We start from the raw sequence: 20598 nt of genomic DNA on the forward strand, positions 1-20598 counted from the left end.
TCTGGGAGTTGGTGATGGACAGGGAGTCCTGGCGTGCTGCGATTCATGGGGTCGCAAAGAGTCAGACACGACTGAGCGACTGAACTGAACTTGATTTTAAAGCTCTCAAGTTTTTTGATACAGAAAGATGTATAAGATAATGAATACAGTGAAAAAATCAAGTCACAAAAAAGTTTGTATAATCAAATACCTTTATGTGAAAGTTAGATTTTTGACATGTAAGCATTTACAATTTCTTAGAAAATAAACTATTAATCATTGAAAAATAGAAAAAATTTCCCCTCACACTTTAAACTTTATCTTTCTGTACTATTTAAGTTTTTTACCACAAAGATGCAACTTTGAAAATAAACATTTTTCAATTTATTTGGGAAATTTTATTTAGAACCTGTTATGCAACAGAAGATGCTTGAGAGTCCCTTAGACAGCAATGAGATCAAACCACTCAATCTTAAGGGAAATCAACCCTGAATACTCATTGGAAGGACTGATGCTGAAGCTGAAGCTGCAATATTTTGGCCACCTGATGTGAACAGCTGACTCATTGGAAAAGATCCTGATGCTGGGAAAGATTGAAGGCAGGAGGAGAAGGAGACAACAGAGGATGAGGTGGTTGGATGGTATCACAGATTCAGTAGACGTGAACTCAGGCAAACTCCGGGATACAGTGAGGGACAGACAGGCCTGGCATGCTACAGTCCATGGGGTCACAAAGATTCGGGCAAAACTGAGCGACTGAACAACAACAACAAATGGAACAGAACCGTTCTAGGAGCAGTGAATAAATCACAAAAAGTCTATACCTTATAGAACTGATATCCTAAAGGAAGGAAATAAACTATTTAAAAATAGAAAACAGAAAAAATAAAGCTGGGTTAAGGAGTGTGGGATGGGGATTGCTGATTCAAATGTGTCAGGACCAAAGACCCATGTGCAGAGACATCTGATCAGAGACCTGGAGGACAGGAAGTGAGCTATGCCAGTGTCACAGGGGAAAGGGTTCCAGGTGAAGGCAACAGCAAGTGCAAAGGTCCTGAGGCAGCTGTGTGCTGAGACTGCTCAAGAAACAGCCAGGGAACAAGTAGCTGGAGCTGAATGAGGAAGAAGAGACAGTAGGTAGCAGGGACCGATCATGGCAGGTCATAGAAGTCAGTGCGAGGACACTTGCTTTTACCTTGGGTGAGACGGAAAGACAAAGAAGATCAAGGCAAAGGGATGACAGGATACGGCTAATATTCCAGCATCTGAATTGAGAACAGACTGTCGGGAACAATGGCAGAAGCGGAAGACCAGATAAAAGACTACTGCAATCATCCAGCCTAGAGATGATGGTGGCTGAGACTGTGATAACAGCACAGGGGAGAAAACTGGTCACATCCTAGGTGAATTCTGAAAGTGTCGGTGCCCAAACTTCATGACAGATTGGATAATAAAATGAGAGAAAAAGAAAGGCATCAAGGATGCTCCAAGGATTTTGGCTTGAGCAATTGAAGAATGGAATCGCCATTTGCAAAGATGGAGAAGATGGCAGGAGAGCAGGTTTGTGAGGGGACAAGCAAACATAAGTGTGAATTCCCAGTACACATCTGAGTAAACATGTCATGTAGGCAAGTGGCTGTATGTGTTGAGTTCAAGGGAAGAAGCCCCAGCAGGGTTCAAGACTGCGGAGTCCACATCTAAATGATACTTAAAACCACGTGAGATCATCTCAGGAGTGAGTATAGACGGAAAAGAGAAGAGCCCTGGTGTGCTGTATGCTTAGAAGTCAGGATACTAAAGAGGAACCATAGGAGAATATATGAAGGAACAGGAAGAAAAGAAGGAACCAAGGGTGTCATAACCTGGAAGCCACATGAAGAAAGGGCATCAAAAAGGAGAGAGTGGGACTTCCCTGGAGATCCAGTGGTCGAGAATCTGCCTGCCAATGCAGGCGACATGGGTTTGATCCTTGCTCTGGGAAGATCCCACATGCCACAGGGCCACTAAAGCCTGAGCACCACAACTACTGAAACTCACATGCCTAGAGCCTGTGCTCTGCCACAAGAGAGGCCACTGCAATGAGAAGCCCATGTACCACAACGAGGGAGTAGCCCCACACCCCACAACTAGAGAAAAGCCCACGCAGCAAGGGAGACCCAGCACAGCCAAACACACATAAAGAAATTAAATAATTAATTAATTGAAAAGACAGAGGGAGTGACCACCTATGTAAACGCTGCTGACCGGTCAAGGAAGAGCAGAACTAAAAATGACCGCTGGATTTAGCAACACAAAGATCTGGTGATGGCTCTACCAGGGGAAGAAAGTGTGATGTGCAGAATAATGGCACCCCCCCAAAAAAATATCCACGTCCTAATCCCTGAAAACACGTTCCCTGCAAACATGACTGGTCAAGGAAGGGCAAAACTAAAAAAACCACTGGATTTAGCAACATGAAGATCTGGGTGACGGCTCTACCATCACCCAAGAAAGTGTGATGTGCAGAATAACTGCCCCCAAAAAAACTATCCATGTCCTAATCCCTGCAAACACGTTCCCTTACACAGCTAAAGGGACTTTGAAGATGCAATTAATGTGAAAGGCCTTGATATGGGAAGGTGATCCTGGATTAGAAGTGGACCCTATCTAATCTCATGAGTTCTTGAAAAGGGGAAGAGGGAAGCAGAAGAGTGGGTGAGAGACATGAGATGGGAAAAGGAGATCAGACAGGTCTCAAACCACGGTTGTGGCTGATAGGAGGGAGGAAGGGGCCAGAAAACAAGGTAAACAGCAGCCCCCAAATGCTGGGAACAGTCCTCAGCTGACAGTCAGCAGAGAAGTGGCAGCAAAGGTCCTGCAACGGCAAGAGAAAGAATTCTGCCAACCAATTGAAAGAACAAGGGGCGGGGTCTCCGCAGAGACCCCGGAGAGAACTCACTTCTGCTGACACCTAAGGTTAGTCCAACAAGATGTGTGTCAGACTTCTGACATATGGAAACCCAAAGTAATTGATTTGTGTGGTTTAAGCTTCTAAATGCTTGGTCATTTGTTATGACAGCAATAGAAACTAATACACAGAGCCTGAATGGAATGAATTCAAGGTCAAATAGGTAGACAAAAACTGCATTTTCGAAACAGAGACATAGAGATGTAGAGAGCAAACGTATGGACACTAAGGTGGAAAGGGGGAGTGGGGTGAATTAGGAGATCGGGATTGACATATATACACTACTGATAAAATGTATAAAGTAGAAAGCTAATGAGAATCTACTGTAGAGCACAGGGATCTCTATTTAATGCTCTATAGTGACCTAAACGGGAAGGAAAATCAAAAAGAGGGGATACCTACAGCTGATCTGGGGCCTCCCAGGTGGCTCGGTGCGTAAAGAATCTACCTGCAGTGCAGGAGCTGTAGAGACATGGGTTTGATTCCTGGGTCAGGAAGATCCCCTGGAGGAGGGCATGACAACCCACTCCAGTATCTTTGCATGGGAAATCCCATGGACAGAGGAGCCTGACAGGGTTGCAAAGAGTCAGACACAACTAAAGCGACTTATGTGATGAAGCAGGCATAGCTGATTTACTTTATTGTACAACAGAAATTAACACAAATTATAAAGTAACTATACTATACTCCAATAAAATTTAAGTCTTAAAAACTGCTTTTGAGGAGTTTTGATGTCAGCACAGAAATGGGAAGGAAACCAGAGCTTCGCAGTAGGATTTCCTGCCTGGAAGCAATTACAGCATGCTGTACATTGATGAGAACGATCCAGTAGAAAGTGAAAATTAATGATGCTCCCAGAGACAAATAGCTGTGTCAGCAGAGGCGCTGGCTTTGAATGACAGCACAAAACCCATCCCATAAACCGAGAGAGAGAGTGGATGGCACAAGGCCAGGTCCCTTGGTTGGCAGACGTGACGAGGAACGAGTGCAGGTCCTTTTATCTTCTCAGCGAAACAGAAACCAGGACTTGGGTAGAGAAAAGAAGAGAGGAAAAGGTTTGAGGTTTGAAAGGACAGATGGTGTGAAATAACTTTTACAGGTGTTTCAAGGAATTCTCCGCCTTTTGCCACTATTCACCTCTCTACTTCAAAGAGGAAAACTCCAAACGAACGTCTGACAGGATCCAGGGGAAACCACCTTTGATGAGACATAAGAAGGAATACAGAGCATGAAGACAAGACAACGTGGGGGAAAGGACACAGTGAAACCTCCTGCTACTCCTCTATCCTCCGGTAAAAGTGAGCATTTCATTTGGTATCATGACTGAGCAGAAGGTGCAATCTCGCAAACAGGGTTATTACATCAAACTTTTAAATTTTGTTTGATAATATATATAGATATAGATGCATGCGTGCTAAGGTGCCTCAGTCATGTTCAGCTCTTGCAACACTATGGAATGTATCCCCCAGGCTCCTCTGTCCATGGGATTCTCCAGGCAAGAATACTGGAGTGGGTTGGTATGTCCTCCTCCAGGGGCACTTCCTGGCCCAGGGATTAAATCCATGTCTCCTATGTCTCTTGCATTCGCAGGTAGGTGTTTTACCACTAGCGCCACCTGGGATGCCCATATATATATATATACAAATGGGATCCTAGTTCCCCAATTAGGGATTGGACCACAACCCCCTGAATTGGAAGCTTGGAATCTTAATCGTAACCACTGGACCACCAGGGATAATATTTTCAATCTAACAGCCCAGAGGTTCATTCTGTGAAAATGACTGCTATTCAGGTCAGCTTCTTCTTAACAAATGTTGATTTTAACACTCACCCATTTGGTTCAAAATAAGTATCAAAGCATCCCTGAACAGTACATATACAATGGTGGATGCCACCAAGTTCAAATCAGACTGTTAGCCATGGAGGAAGGACCTCTGGAGATAAACTGGTTCATCTTATAGATGAAGAAACTGGGTCCAGAGAAGCTACATGTTGGCTCTGGCTAACACAGTGGTTAATAACAGGCAGGGGGCAGGACAGGTCAATGTCCACTCCATCACTTCTCACCAGTGCATGCGTTCACACTCAGTCATGTCCGACTCTTTGGGACCCTATGGACCGAACCCACCAGGTTCCTCTGTCCATCAAATGCTCCAGGCAAGAATACTGGAGTGGGCTGCCATTTCTTACTCCAGGGCATCTTCCTCTAAACTGGGAATGGAACCTGCATCTCTTATGTTTACTGCCCTGGCAGGCAGATTCTTTATTACTAAGCCACCAGAGAACGAGCATTCACATTTAATGTCTTTCCTGCTTAAAAAAAAAAAAAAAAAAAAACTTTTATTGCCTCTGTAATGATGAAAGTGCCACAGTCCCCTGATGCAGCCCTCAAAACCCATGGTGATTTGCACTTGATACATAGCAATGAATTCATTTTTTTTCCTTTGATGTCCACTGAGGTCATTTAGGGCTTCCCAGGTGGCACAGTGGTAGAGAAACCACCTGCCAATGCAGGAGACACAAGAGACATGAGTTTGATTAGGGAAGATCCCCTGGAGGAGGAACTGGTAACCCACTCCAGTATCCTTGCCTGGAAAATCCCATGGACAGAGGTGCCTGGTGGCTAGAGTCCATGGGGTCACAGAGAGTCGGACACAGCTGAGCAACTGAGAAGCAGCAGCAGAGGTCATTTAAACTTAGCTTCTGTAAGATGGAAGGCAAAGGAACCAAAGTCTGTTTCGGTCACAAGCCTCCTAAACCCCCCGTGAAGATACGTGGGTAAAGCTCAAAACACCGAATTTCAAAGAGTTTCGTATAAAAGAGGCCATCAGTCAAAATCTGCTGCACACCTGGAGAGAATGAAAATGTGGGAGGTAGGGGAGAGAGAGGCTGAGGAATCATAGAATCTTTCCATCACCTGTCTGTGAGCGGTGTTATGACAAGCCTGTCAGTGCAGCCTAGAAATTCATTCTGGTAGATGAATGGCACGTCTGTGATGTGAACCATCATCTTGTCAGAATCTTCGTTAAAATAAAACCTGCACTGTTTCAGCCACTCAAAGTCCGAAGGGCTCTTGATATGCATGTGACACTGAAATGCAGAAGGTGTATGTTAAAACCAAGAGGAGACCCATTCATTAACTATACACATCAGCATCCAGGTAGATCGAATGTGAAGTAATGGAACTCAGAGACAACCCAACTGGTTGGGAGATGCCAGTTACCATCCAACCCATTCATTTATTGATCAGCAAAAGCAACAACAAAAAAAGAGATACTTTCAAAGATATGAGAAAAGGAAAATTCAAGAGAAATACTTAATTGTGCCCCTCAATTTAAATAACATACTCTATTTTAATAGTAAGAATGAAGTAAGAAACTTCATTCTTCAATGCCCAATTCCACAGTACTAACCATGAAATACAATCTATGAAAACCATTTTTGGCTTACCAAGATAGAACTAAACAATCCCATCAGGGGAAAAAAAAGTCATCTCTTCTGGTAATAACTAAGTACATTGTTGGGGGTTTTACAATCCGTTAATTATCCTTGCTAGGATTTGAAGCAGGCCAAAATTTCTAACATCTAAATGGCAGGTTAATGCCCAGCGATGCTTCTGTATGAATTTTTTCAACCAAAATTTTAAGCCACTTTAATCATTTTTTTTACAAAAAAGAAATCTAAAATTACCCTGAGGCCTTTATTTCTCAGAAAGGCAAACAGTATGCTTAACTATTAGGAGAGGAGATTAGCACATAACAGCCTGAATGTGCCACCTTTATTTCCATTACATCAGAACCAACCTTTCATAATCTTTTTCACATAATGGGGTGAGACATGATCCAGAAAATTATTATGAAAATAAGAGCTTCATGCCTCTTATCTAATGTCATATTTTATAGTAGAGGGCAAATTTCATTTCACATTTCCTATTCTCAACAGCTACCAAACTCTCTTTCTCATCCCTGATCTTTCTTTAAAGGCAAAAGTCTGCATGACAACTGAATGTCATGAACTATATGAGAAAGACCATTTGCAATCAACAAATGTAGCAAAATTTGTTAAATATGTGATTTGTGTTCATAAAAACCCTCAAAACTACTAAGCACTTCTACTAGTAATATCACTTATCATTTCTGCATCAAGAGATTAGTCATCTTCAATTTAATAACCAAAAGAAGCATAAGACAAGTAAGAGCTCTCCATGACGCTACATGACATTTCAGCATTAAAAACAATCACGTAAAGAATTTCAAAATAAAGTCTAATTGCCTCCATAACACCTTAGCTCAGATCATCAGAAAATGGCCGAAAATCCGGCTAAAGACTGAAAAGAAAATCTGACAATTTCTCTTCATAAAGATGCTCTTTGCCTGAATTTTATCTTTTCTTGAATTCATTCACACTATTCCTGGTGGGTAAACACAGAGACTGTCTAGTATTTGTTCTTCTGTATATGCCACAGCATTTATAAAGCATTTACCAGGTCATCAAAGATATCTCGCTGGTGCACATGAATAGTAATCAGAGTCTCATATTTAACTCGCTCCACGGAACTCAGGTCCTTGGTTGTCATGTCTATCAACGTGGTCAGTAGCTCCAGGAAAGACTGATTGGTTTTCTGCATGATTTTTTTATCAAACTTGGCATTTCTAAGGGCCTCTTCTGAATCCCGTGTCCATATCATTTGAATTCCTAATAATCCAACCTTACGGAAACAAAAAAGGCTTTATGAGTGTATGGCATATGAATATATTTAAATAGAAATTACAACAGTTGTGATTATTATGCAAATGCAAAGCCGTCCTGTATTATACCAGCTTGACAGGTTGCTTCAAAATCTATGGAAACCCTATGCATATTGTTTACCTGACAATTAAACATATACAGCCTTGTGACATGGCTACAATTTTTTTCATCTCCCTTAAAGTCATACCTCTCCCTCAACAGATTTTAAGTTACTGACATGGAAAGAATATGTCTTCAACTTACTTTCATCAAACCAACAAAGGGTTTATACACTGTAATCACAAAATCTTTCTCGATCACATCACTAAGGAAATATCATTTTCTGTATTTTGTTGTTAAAATGTATTTGTCATTTTTCTAGTAAAACACAGGACATTTTATGATTTATGTACTAAAGAAATTCAGTAGGAAAAAAATATTTTAAATTAAAGAAATTATATTCACTCCCACTCCTTTGCTGCCCAGCACGTAGGACCGTTGGTACCATCTTTCTAGACTCCATGTATATATGCATTAATATATAATATCTGTCTCTCTCTTTCTGACTTACTTCAGGAGAGGGTGGGTTGCTTTGAGAGAATAGTATTGAAACATATACAATACCATATGTAACATAGATAGCTAGTGGGAGTTTGATGTGTGATTCAGGGCACCCAAAGCCAGTGCTCTGTGGAAAGATGGGGTGGGGAAAAAGGAAGGATGCGGGTTCAGGAGGAGGGAACACATATATGCCTATGGCCGATTCATGCTGATGTATGGCAAAAATCATCACGATATTGTGATGATTTAATATTAATTACCCTCCAATTAAAATTTTAAAAAAGAAAAATAAATACTTCTTACATACTAAAAAAATAAAATATACCAATATTTCTATAGCATAAATATATATGTAAAAACATAGATATATAACAGCAACAATCTGTAGTTGAAATCTTTAAACTTATCTATATTTAACAAATTCTTATGAAAATCTCAATATTGTTCTGGAGTTAAATTATAGTCAGTTGTGTCATTTATAATAGACAACAAATAAGATCTAAAATGACTCTTCTGTTAAAAAAAAAAAACTTTCCAATTTCAATACACTGACCTGAGCAGGGAAGGAAGAAAGAAATTCAATCAGTTGGAAACCTGTTTCTTGAATATTTGCTGCTGCCTGGCGAATCACAAGATGTAATGAGGCCTGAGATTCCTCCAGGAGAGAATTAAGCCAAACTTCCACATTGCCCTCTGCCATCACGGGTTTATGCAATTCAACTGTCTCACCCTCTCGAGAGGAAATTGACAGAATGCGATCATAGATCTGTGTTAGAAGCCCAAGAAAAGCTATATTTATATAAAGAATGAATTTCTCCATTGCCCTCTTGTCAATGTTATCCTTCTTGTAGAAATTTAAGCTATATATTATAAAATAAAAGGCAAAGGATGATACAAATTCAATTTCAAAACAATTTTTTCAAAAGATAGCCATGAAATCAAAAAGGGAATACTAAATCAATTTCAAATACTCTATGCTTAAGAAGGAAAATTTTGTTTTGTAAGAGAAATATTCAATACAAATGTGATCATCAAAAAGTCTCTAAAGTTTCCCCAGATAAAACGGGACTCTCTGAGAGTCAGCCATCCATACCACCAGCTTTGATAAGGATTGACCTTATGAAAGTAAAAGATGCTTACTCCTTGGAAGGAAAGTTATGACCAACCTAGATAGCATATTCAAAAGCAGAGACATTCCTTTGCCAACAAAGGTTCGTCTAATCAAGGCTATGGTTTTTCCTGTGGTCATGTATGGATGTGAGAGTTGGACTGCGAAGAAGGCTGAGCACCGAAGAATTGATGCTTTTGAACTGTGGTGTTGAAGAAGACTCTTCAGAGTCCCTTGGACTGCAAGGAGATCCAACCAGTCCATTCTAAAGGAGATCAGCCCTGGGATTTCTTTGGAAGGAATGATGCTCAAGCTGAAACTGCAGTACTTTGGCCACCTCATGTGAAGAGTTGACTCACTGGAAAAGACTCTGATGCTGGGAGGGATTGGGGGCAAGAGGAGAAGGGGACAACAGAGGATGAGATGGCTGGATAGCATCACTGACTCCATGGACGTGAGTCTGAGTGAACTCTGGGAGTTGGTGATGGACAGGGAGGCCTGGCATGCTGCGATTCATGGGGTCGCAAAGAGTCAGACATGACTGAGTGACTGATCTGATCTGACCTGACCTTAGCAATCACCTGGTCAAAATGATCAATGCAAACATCTCACATGGCGATTCCAATTCTACACTAAACATTATGCTCTTTACAGAGGCTGTTGGTTGCACATAATATATTCTAATGCAAACCCAGCTCCTAGTCTGGTGATACGACTTTCATTTCCATGCAGTACGGCATAATGAGAATGTCTGCAGCATTTGGAGTTCAAAACACAGTTCAGGTGTTGCTGCGCTACCCACTGCGTGCAGTATTGGAAGACAGATCTCTGAGACTAAACTTCCTGTTTCCAATTAGTCCTTAAAAATCCTGACTGTCTTACTTTCCTACTCACCTTACCAGCCATTCATGCCAATTAAGCAAAATATAGTTGGCTCTCCACATCCATGAGTTCCAAATCCAAGAACCCAAACAACCTCTGATCAACAATATTTGGAAAAAAAATTCCAGAAAGTTCCAAAAAGCAAAACTTGAATTTGACACATACTGGCAACTATTTACACAGGATTTACATTATATGGTAAATAATCTAGGGACTATGCATTGTTGTTGTTCAGTCACTTAGCTGCGTCCAATTCTTTGCGACCCCCATGGACTGCAGCACATCAGGCTCCTCTGTCCTTCACCATCTCCTAGAGTTTGCTCACATCCGTGTCCATTGAGTCATTGATGCTATCTAACCATCTCATCCTCTAGTGCCCCCTTCTCTTTTGGCCTTCAGTCTTTCCCAGCATCAGGGTCTTTTCCAATGAGTCAGTTCTCATTACATGGCCAAAGAATTGGAGCTTCAGCTTCAGTATCAGTCATTCCAATGAATATTCAGGGTTTTTTTCCTTTAGGATGGACTGGTTTGATCTCCTTGCTGTCCAAGGGATTCTCAAGAGTCTTCTCCAACACCACAATTCAAAAATAACAGTTCTTCAGTGCTCAGCCTTCTTTATGATCCAACTCTCACATCCATACATGACAACTAGAAAAACCATAGCTTTGCCTATACAGACCTTTGTCAGCAAAGTGATGTCTCTGCTTTTTAATATGCTGTCTAGGTTTGTCATAGCTTTCCTTCCAAGGAGAAATCCATAGGTATATTCAAATACTACCACATTTTATATAAGAGACTTAAGCCTTCATGAATTTTGGTATTCTCCGGTGTTCTGGAACCAATCCTCTCCACAGTTACTGAGGAACAACTATGATGCCAATTATAAAATAAAGGCAAATGTTTGTTTTGTTTTTGTTCTCTAATAAATGGAATATTGTTCCCTTGGGTTTAGATTAGTCTGCATTAATTAAATGCTCCTTAGTTGTCCACAGAAGTTATCTACCAAGAAGCTGATGAGCCTTGAGTTTCAGGGTCCCTCCTTGCACAACCTTCTAGGTCCTGAATATAAATTTGTATTTATAATATTATAAGATTTAGGATCCACAAAACCAGGATCAACTCCTCGTCATTAGAAACCTTATGGCAGAAACAGCAACAAGAAAAAAAAAAGCAATTCTACTTATTTTTAAGCAGTAATTGCTATGAACAGAGGCTGAAAATGAGGATGTTTCAATTATCTTCAATGTACAATCAGACAATGAGAGGCTTTGCTCTGGGACCATAAAGTCCTGGGGCTAAAGCAGAAGGATTTGAGCAAAACATCAAGCAGAACCTCCCAGCCAATTCAATCCCTTCATTCAACCCATAGATCCAGTAGATCTACAAGAAACATTGATTTTTTTTTAACCATTCAATCCACACTGTCTCTTCTCACACTCCACTAATGCTCCTTGTTGTAACAACTCAGCCTTTTCCATCCTGACTTTGCAATCACTTTCAACGCTGATTTCCTTGCCCCCCGTTCCATTCCAACTCCTACCCTGACACAGAAGATCTTTCTGAAACACAAATCAGGCCACTTCTCTGCTGAAAATCTCCCCCGCCTTTTGTCACATTCATGATGAAGTACATCCCATAGTGTAATACACTTGGCCCTCTGGAATATGGTCCATGCCTCTTTCTCCTCCTTTTCCCTTTGCTCATCAGCCTGTGTTGTGGGTTCAACTGTGTCCTCCAAAATATATATTGAAGCCTCAAGTCCTAGTAACTGTGAACAGACCATGCATGGCATCCACTCAGTCATGTCCAACTCTTTGCGACCCCATGGACTGTAGCCTGCCAGACTCCTCTGTCCATGGAATTCTCCAGGCAGGAAAGAATACTGGACTGGGTAGCCATTCCCTTCTTCAGGACATCTTCCCAACCCAGGGATCAAACCTGGGTCTCCTGAATTGTAGCAGATTATTTACCATCTGAACCACAAAGGAAGCCCCTAGTACCTGTGAATGAGACTTTATCTGGAAATAGGGTGTTTGCAGATGTACTCAAGATGAGGTCACCTTGAATGGCAGTGGACTCAAATCCAATAACTGGCATCCTTAGAAGAAGGAGAGCTAGATGCAGACACACAGAGAGAAAGTCTTGTGAAGACAAAGGTGGGGACGGAAGTGGTGTGTCCACGCCCAAGGAACACCAAGGATTGCTGACCACCAGCAGAACTAAGAGACAGGCAGACCCTCCCTCAGAGCCTCCAGTAGGAATCAACCCTGCCAACATCTTAGTTTGGATGTCTAGCCTCCAGAACCATGAGAGAATAATTTTCTGTTTTAATTCATGGAAGCCCTAAGAAAGTAATACACTGCTCACATACTCACACTTCTGACATCCCAGGCTGCCCATACCCCAGGGCCCTTGCACTTGCCCTTGCTCTAAGCAGAGGTCAGGGGGGTCCCGTCCCCACCTGCCTGATATGTTTCACTCCTCTTCCAAAAATCAGTTCAAACATCATGTTCTCCTGCAGGAAGCCTTCTGGTATACCCCTCACTTGCAGGTTAGGGCTCCCTGACAGGCATTCCCATGCTTGTGCATCACATGAACACATGCATGCATGCTATGCTCAGTCATGTCCAACTCTCTGCAACCCTATGGGCTATAGCCTGCCAGGCTCCTCTGTCCATGGGATTCTCCAAGCAAGAATAATGGAGTGGGTTGCAGGAGCTGCCCTGGTGGCTCAGATGGTAAACAATCTGCCTGCAATACAGGAGACCCAGGTTCACTCCCTGGGTTGGGAAGATCCCCTGGAGAAGGAAATGGCAACCCACTCTAGTATTCTTAGCTGGAGAATCCCCTGGACAAAGGAGCTTGGTGGGCTACAGTCCATGGGGTTGCAAAGAGGCTGACACAACTGAGCGACGAAGACATGAGCACAGCAAATCAAAAATATCGACAGTTTAATGGCCAAATTTCTCTTGAATGTTGTGCTGCATAAAAACAGCTGCAATATGGGTTACAATATATTCTTCCTCGGAACCCCAGGACTGACATTATGCCAGTAAGAGGTTAAAAGACAGGCTTCTAATGGCTTCCAAGAATCCACCTGCCAATGTAGGGGACACAAGAGACAAAGGTTCAATCCCTGGGTCAGGAAGAATCCCTGGAGAAGAAAAGGCAACCCGCTGCAATATTCTTGCCTGGAAAATTCCATGGAAAGAGGGGCATAGTGGGCTAAAACCCATGGGGTGACAAAGAGTCAGACATGACTGGGCACATACATGCCACAATGAACTAACTCTACCGCTGCAGGAGCTGCACTCTGCAGACCCCACCAGAGCACGAGTTCCCCAGGGTGGTATATTCCCACTGCTAAGCACAACATCCAGTCTATGGTATTTGCTCAACAGATGTGAACTGCATTCTAGATGAACAGATAAATAATACTGAGGTTTGTATGAAGCACCATAGAGGAACTGAGTATGTTATCCAGCTGGAAGGGTCATTTTGTAGGGAATTTGGGGGTGAAGGGGTGAATTAGATAATCTCTTCTAGCAGCCGTGCAAATGTAGTTTTCCTCACATTGAATGACTTCTTTTGGGTCTCATGAATGTCACCATTCTTGAAACTTATTCAGAGTGTTTGAAAAAAAAAAAAAGAAAAGTTTTCAATGGAGCATGATGAAAAACATGGAGGATCATTATATCAAAACTGTCCAAAGCCTCATTAAAACAATTAAATCAGGGAATTTCCTGGTGGTCCAGTGGTTAGGATTTAGTGCTTTCATAGCCATGCCCTGGGTTCAGTTCCTGGTCTGGGAACTCCCACATGCCATGCAGTGCAGCCATAAAATAAAATAAAAATAAAATAGATAAGGACATAAATGCTGACTATTCACTGGAAGGACTGATGCTGAAGCTGAAGCTCCAATACTCTGGCCACCTGATGTGAAGAACCAACTCATTGGAAAAGACCCTGATGCTGGGAAAGATTGAAGGCAGAAGAAGGGGACGACAGAGGATGAGATGGTTGGATGGCATCACCGACTCAATGGACATGAGTTTGAGCAAGCTCCAGGAGGTAGTAGTGAAAGACAGAGGAGCTTGGCATGCTGCAGTCCCTGGGGCTGCAGAGTCGGACACAATTTATCAACTGAACAACAACAAAGATAAAATAAAATAATCAAACAACTGTGGCAATTCTGTTCAATCAAAGCACTTTGATAAACAATTATTAACAGCTTTTTTGCTGTGTCAAATTTCTAAACAATTAACTTGACATGTAAAGCCATGAATGCTACATACAAAGCATTCTTAATCAGATTTAAATGATTTGTTATTCACATCTATACTTTAGATATTAAAACATCACAAGGTCTGAAGGCAAACAGGGCCCAAATGTATCTTTTTAATCATTTGGTAATGCTTAATGGAAAGGGAGGTAATCCTTAAAACACTATTGGAGAGCTATTAATAAAGACAGTTGAGATTCCAGGATATGTAAATCACCAGCCAGCAAAGAGAATTAGGCAAACCTTTTCATGGAACTTGACAGTCTTAATGTTGTCGAACACATTCAGTAAATGGGCTTGTATCGTATGTGGGTCTGATGCCTGACCCAGAATCTCCAGAAGAGCGGGGTCCGAGACGAAGAAGAACCGGGGAAAGCAAAGTCGTTTTTTCTCCAAGTATCTAAGTGGGGAGGAAAAGGTAAACTTCATAAACACATAAAACTAGGCTTTCTAGGAATACATTAATTTGGATGGAAACAGGGAAAAGACTTTGACAGAAACTAATTTTCCCACGCAAAGTCTGCTTTGTTCTGTTTTCTTTTGTTACTAATTTTGCCAAGTGGGATTACATATTCTATTGGGAGACTGTATTTTTTCCAAAACTGATAGAATTTATTCATTTTTCACAAATATAATGCATATATTTGACTTCACCTGAAAATGTTTGTATTTTGTAGAGGACAGGAAAAATTACACACAGGGAGCTTTTTTTGGTTTTGTGTTTGTTTTGTTTGCAAGTGTCATGCTATGTCAGCTAAAGGCTGACAATTCCAATTCTCAGGATTGTGTCTTTTTTTTTTTTTTTTTTTTTAATTTAGCTATGCTGGATCTTAGTTTCAGTACACAGGATCTTAGTTGCAGCATGTGGGGTCTAGTTCCCCAACCAGGGATCGAACCCAGGCCCCCTGCACTGGGAGCTCAGAGTCTTAACCACTGGACCACCAAGGAAGTCACAGGACTGTATCTTAAAAGAATGCAATGAATCAATCGTTGAAGCAGAAGCAAAATCCAGCTACATGGAAGGATGGGTTTGACTCTGTTCTCTGCCTCCAGGAGCTACCAAAACCCCGTGTATGTTTTTCGTTCTATCATCACCCTATTTTGCTGCACTTTCATTTCTATATTTAACATATTTCTACTTCAGTGATTTTACCATGATTAACCAAAGAGTGAGAAAATTATTTATTACTCTTGGAATTCATCCAGCCTCCACATATATCACTGTGGGCGTGTCTGCATATATTGACAGGTATTAGGTTGGGCTCTTGTTTTTGTATAATCCTGACTGCTTGTGTATACTACACAGTTCATCTTGTTCTTCAGTTAGACAGGTCAGTCACTCAGTGGTGTCTGAATCTGCGACCCCATGGACCTCAGCAAACCAGGCTTCCCTGTCCTTCACCCACTTCCAGAGCTTTCTCAAACTCATGTCCAGCGAGTTGGTGAGGCCATCCAACCATTTCATCCTCTGCTGCCCCCTTCTCATTCTGCCTTTAATCTTTCCCAGCATCAAGATCTTTTCCAATGAGTCAATTCTTTGCATCAGGTGGCCAGAGTATTGGCGCTTCGGCTTCAGCATCAGTCCTTCCAATGAATATTCAGGACTGATTTCCTTTAGGACTGACTGGTTGGATCTCCTTGCAGTCCAAGGGACTCTTGAGAGTCTTCTCCAACACCACAGTTCAAAAGCATCAATTCTTTGGTGCTCAGCTTTCTTCATGGTCCAACTCTCACATCCATACATGACTATTGGAAAAACCATAGCTTTGACTAGATGAATATTTGTCAGCAATGTCTCTGCTTTTTAAAATATTGTCTAGGTTGGTCATATCTTTTCTTCCAAGGAGAAAGCATCTTTTAATTCCACGGCTGCAGTCACCATCCATCTTCTCAGTTCTCTATCTTGTTCTTAGTTGAGTTTAATAAAATAATTTGCTTCTTCAGATGTTTATCCAAGAAAGATATCAGAAAAACAGACATATTCATTTTAAAAACAAGGACTGTATGAAAATATTTGCAAGATCTTGTCCCAGTGATGAAAGAAGCTGTTAATCTTATAATTTCAATATCAGAGAAATCAATTAATAGTAACTGATTGGAGAGTGGGTAAAGCTCCAAATGCTCAGTTTTATCTACGCCACAATGTTGGTCATGATTAAAGTCTAAGCAAAAGGAAACCAATTGGCTAATCCCGTCTAGTTTCTCTGGTCCCTTTCATCTCTAGGATGCTAAGAGCCTTCACAAACCCAGTGAACTTACCCCGTAAGGGATTTCTGGCAGATTTCCAACTGGTCCAGCAAGTGTGGTAACAGCTGCCCCATGGTCTCATCTCCAACACAGCACTGAACCACACTGGGCATCTCATGTGCCCGAGTCATGATCTTCACCCAAGATTTATCGATATTGGAAAAGCGCTTGGCTTCCTGTGAGAACAAGGTAACAAAGCACACTTGGACACATCTGTGACCCCAAGGGTAGAGTGTTTCACATACCTCCCTCTAAGGCTGGACTTCTGACTGGTCTGGATATCCGCATACACCTGAAATGTTAGATGTGCTCTATTTCAATTCTTCCTGGGCCTTTTGCACCATAGCATCCTTCATGTATGGATATGAGAGCTGGACCATAAAGAAAGCTGAGCACTGAAGAATTGATGCTTTTGATCTGTGGTATTGGAGAAGACTCTCAAGAGTCCCTTGGACTACAAGGAGATCCAACCAGCCAATCCTAAAGGAAATCAGTCCTGAATATTCATTGGAAGGACTGATGCTGAAGCTGAAGCTCCAATACTTTGGCCACCTGATGTGAAAAACTGACTCCTTGGAAAAGACTCAGATGCTGGGAAAGATTGAAGGCTGAAGAAGGGAATGACAGAGGATGAGATGGTTGTATGGCATCACCAACTCGATGAACATTATTTTGAGCAAGCTCCGGGAGTTGGTGATGGACAGGGAAGCCTGGCGTGCTGCAGCCCATGGGGTCGCAAAGAGTAGGACACATCTGAGCAACTGAACTGAACTGAACTGATTCCTTCTTAAATAATAATCTTCAGCTCAAACCTGGGACTGACATTATGTTAACTGAAAACAGGAAGTAGATATAAAAATAATAATATAATATAAGATAATCTGGGAGGAAAGGACCCTCCCAATTGTTTTCAATTATCTCCAAATTAAACGAATCTTATGCTTTTCAAGCTTTCTACACTGAGCATTGAATCATTTGTGTATTTAGAAAAATGGACATTTTAAAATTTTATAATTAAAATTAATTATAATATAACCTTAATATTTTGAAATATTGTTGAATAGACTTTTTTGGGGAAAATGGAAAATGCACAGTTTATTTTGAGAGAGTAGGAATGCTTTTTATTTTCTTTCTTAAAATTTTCTGCATTTTACCAATGAGCACATATATCAAATATGAGACCAAGAAACTCCACGTAGCTCCTCCAACATTATATGTGAAAGTTTCCATTACTAAGTCCAATTTGAGACTCTTCTTCACCAATCAAGAAGAAAAACATGCCCAAATATAAGTGCAAAAATAAGTACTTAAAATTTTAATGAATGGATATATTTCATTGGTAGCACACACACACATAAATCTGCTAATAGATCTATCCTCTATAATTAAACTGAAAGCGAACCAAAGAGAAAGCTAAGGAAACCAAAATGAACACTCAACTTTATCATGCTTCTAAAACTCTTATTGTTAACATGTTATAATTTTGCAAACAATTTAAGGTAATTGGACAAGACTCCTTGAAATCTGGTAAAAAAGAAAAAATGTTAATCTCAAAATATACTCCATACGTACCTAGTGATATGATTACAATTTGTTGAGGAAAAACATGCTCAACATCTTGATAAGAGGCCCGTGTTGTTTGGGAGTTTTCCCTTGCAGATTCCCACCCCTCAATTTTGCACTACAGATATAATTGGGTATATTTTATAGTGTGAGTTATTTTAAGCTGTCAGTAATAGAACAAATTATCCTACCATTGTCAAGATAACAACTCTGTAATTCCACAGTGTTCCAATTTCCACCTTCAAATTATCTGAAGAAGTATATCAATTATGCAGGCATTCATTCTTTGATTTTTAACCCTCCATTTCCTATAAAACTTCATGATTTTAAGGCATTCTTACTCTTATTTCCATGCCCCTCTCTTCCACAATTTCTCTCTCTCTCTCTCTTAAGAATAGTTTGACAACAACAAAAAGATTGGAGAAGGGGCGGTTCAATAAAGGTAGAAATATTTTTGCATTTTTAAAGGGATAATGAGCTATTAGTTCTCAAAGTTAAAAACCTAATGAAATCACAGAGAAATTTCTAAGACCTTGGGAAGTTGCTTGGCAATGTCTCCTCCCACAAAGACGGCTTCTAGGTAGATCCACAAATTTTGCACCATCATCCAGCTCTCAATTATGTCTGCTGAGTTGGAAAGGTGTTGTACCCACTGTTGAATCTGGGCTTTGAATGGCATATTGTACCTAAGATGAGAAACACATTAAGAATTTGGGGATTTGGGGTATTTCATGTTTGTTGTTTTCAAACTAAAGAGGTTTTTAAAAATCCTGATTTTCACATATTTCATTACAACTCTAATGTTTCTGCTTTTTAAATGATATTACCATATTTGTGTAGGATATAAGATTAATATAAGCAGAAATCTATTATATTTAAATTATTAATGACATTATTCACGATGCTCCTACTCTTATTTTTTCTGCACTTGATAAAATATTCTCAGAGAAATGTTAACATGTCTCACTGTGATTGTATGTTTTCCTTTTCCCTTATGTTTCTTCTGATTTTTGCTTTATGTATCTTTGTTTCTTTGTTGTTAGGTATCTAATGGTTTATTCTATCTTCTTAGTGAATTGTACCTTTTTTCATGAAAGATATTCATCTTCGTTTCATTCAAAAATAAATAAACTTAAAATAATTTTTAAAAATAAAGCTATGGTTTTCATATGAAAAATATTAAAAATAAATAAAACAATGCTATTGAATGCTTAATTCATCACTCCATGCTGGGCACTGTTAAACTGACTTTTCCCCCTTCTGATTCAGAGCATAGAGAGGTGCCCTGTAGTAGGAAATGGCAACCAACTCCAGTATTATTGCCTGGAGAATTCCATGGACAGAGGAGCCTGGTGGGCTACAATCCAAGGAGTCACAAAGAGTCAGACATGACTGAGCAACACACAAACACACACAGAGAGGTGGGAGACGTGCCATCTAAGAAGCAGATCAGATGTTAGAGTGGACTCCACTCATTCTAGTCTTTGTTGCTGCAGTCAAGGGGATAACTTTCTCTCTGCTGAACTTCTGTACCTTTTCCATGGGGTCTCTGGTTTTTCACACAATATGGAACCATTACGGAATCATTGGAAGGGACCAAACAACGAATTCAATTTTCAAGTATGATACTGTCTGGACTCTCTCTTTAGCCTGCCCTCTTCTGGGCCTCTTTCCAACTTCCCATCCACTCCTGTCTACATCACTCATGTCTGAGTGCACACATATATTTGAGGATTTCTTCATGTCCATGCATGACTGCCACTTCTCTGCTTCTTTCATAGTTAATCTGTCTTCCCATTTTCCTCTTGAGGCAGAAATTGATGGTGGTCTTCCAAAGCCTTTGATCTTTTTCTCCTTCTTCTTTAAATATACAACCCCATTTCTACCTACACTCACAGGTGCCCAGTTAAAATACTGAATTTCCCAGCCTCCTTTGCACCAATGTACATCGGGAGATTATGTTCCACATCAGTATTTCTCAACCCAAGCTGCATACTGTAATTATCTGATAAACATGAAAAACTACCAATGTCTGCCTAGATCCCACCCCCAGGAACTCTGATTAAATCAGTTTGGGATGCAACACGAGCACTGGGATTTTTTTTTTTTTTAAGCTCCTTAGAGGATAAGACCAGAGAAGGCAATAGCACCCCACTCCAGTACTCTTGCCTGGAAAATCCATGGACAGAGGAGACTGGTAGGCTGCAGTCCATGGGGTCGCTAAGAGTCGGGAACGACTGAGCGACTTCACTTTCACTTTTCACTTTCATGCATCGGAGAAGGAAATGGCAACCCACTCCA

General features: G+C 40.8%; 1 protein-coding gene across 1 annotated transcript in view; it reads right to left on the bottom strand.

The window, feature by feature from the left end:
- The window catches only part of DNAH5 (dynein, axonemal, heavy chain 5), a 332324-nt gene that overhangs the window by 172272 nt on the left and 139454 nt on the right, over window positions 1–20598 (bottom strand). The window contains exons 30-35 of the mRNA XM_010858794.1: window positions 18830–18983; window positions 16747–16910; window positions 14731–14887; window positions 8769–8981; window positions 7410–7634; window positions 5844–6016 (exon numbers count right to left, since the gene is read on the bottom strand). Of these exons, the coding sequence (XP_010857096.1) occupies window positions 5844–6016; window positions 7410–7634; window positions 8769–8981; window positions 14731–14887; window positions 16747–16910; window positions 18830–18983 (1086 nt within the window). The remainder of the gene's footprint in view (window positions 1–5843; window positions 6017–7409; window positions 7635–8768; window positions 8982–14730; window positions 14888–16746; window positions 16911–18829; window positions 18984–20598) is intronic.

Source organism: Bison bison, unplaced genomic scaffold (assembly GCF_000754665.1).
Source record: "Bison bison bison isolate TAMUID 2011002044 unplaced genomic scaffold, Bison_UMD1.0 scf7180017864440, whole genome shotgun sequence".
NCBI classification, from domain to species: Eukaryota; Metazoa; Chordata; class Mammalia; order Artiodactyla; family Bovidae; genus Bison; species Bison bison.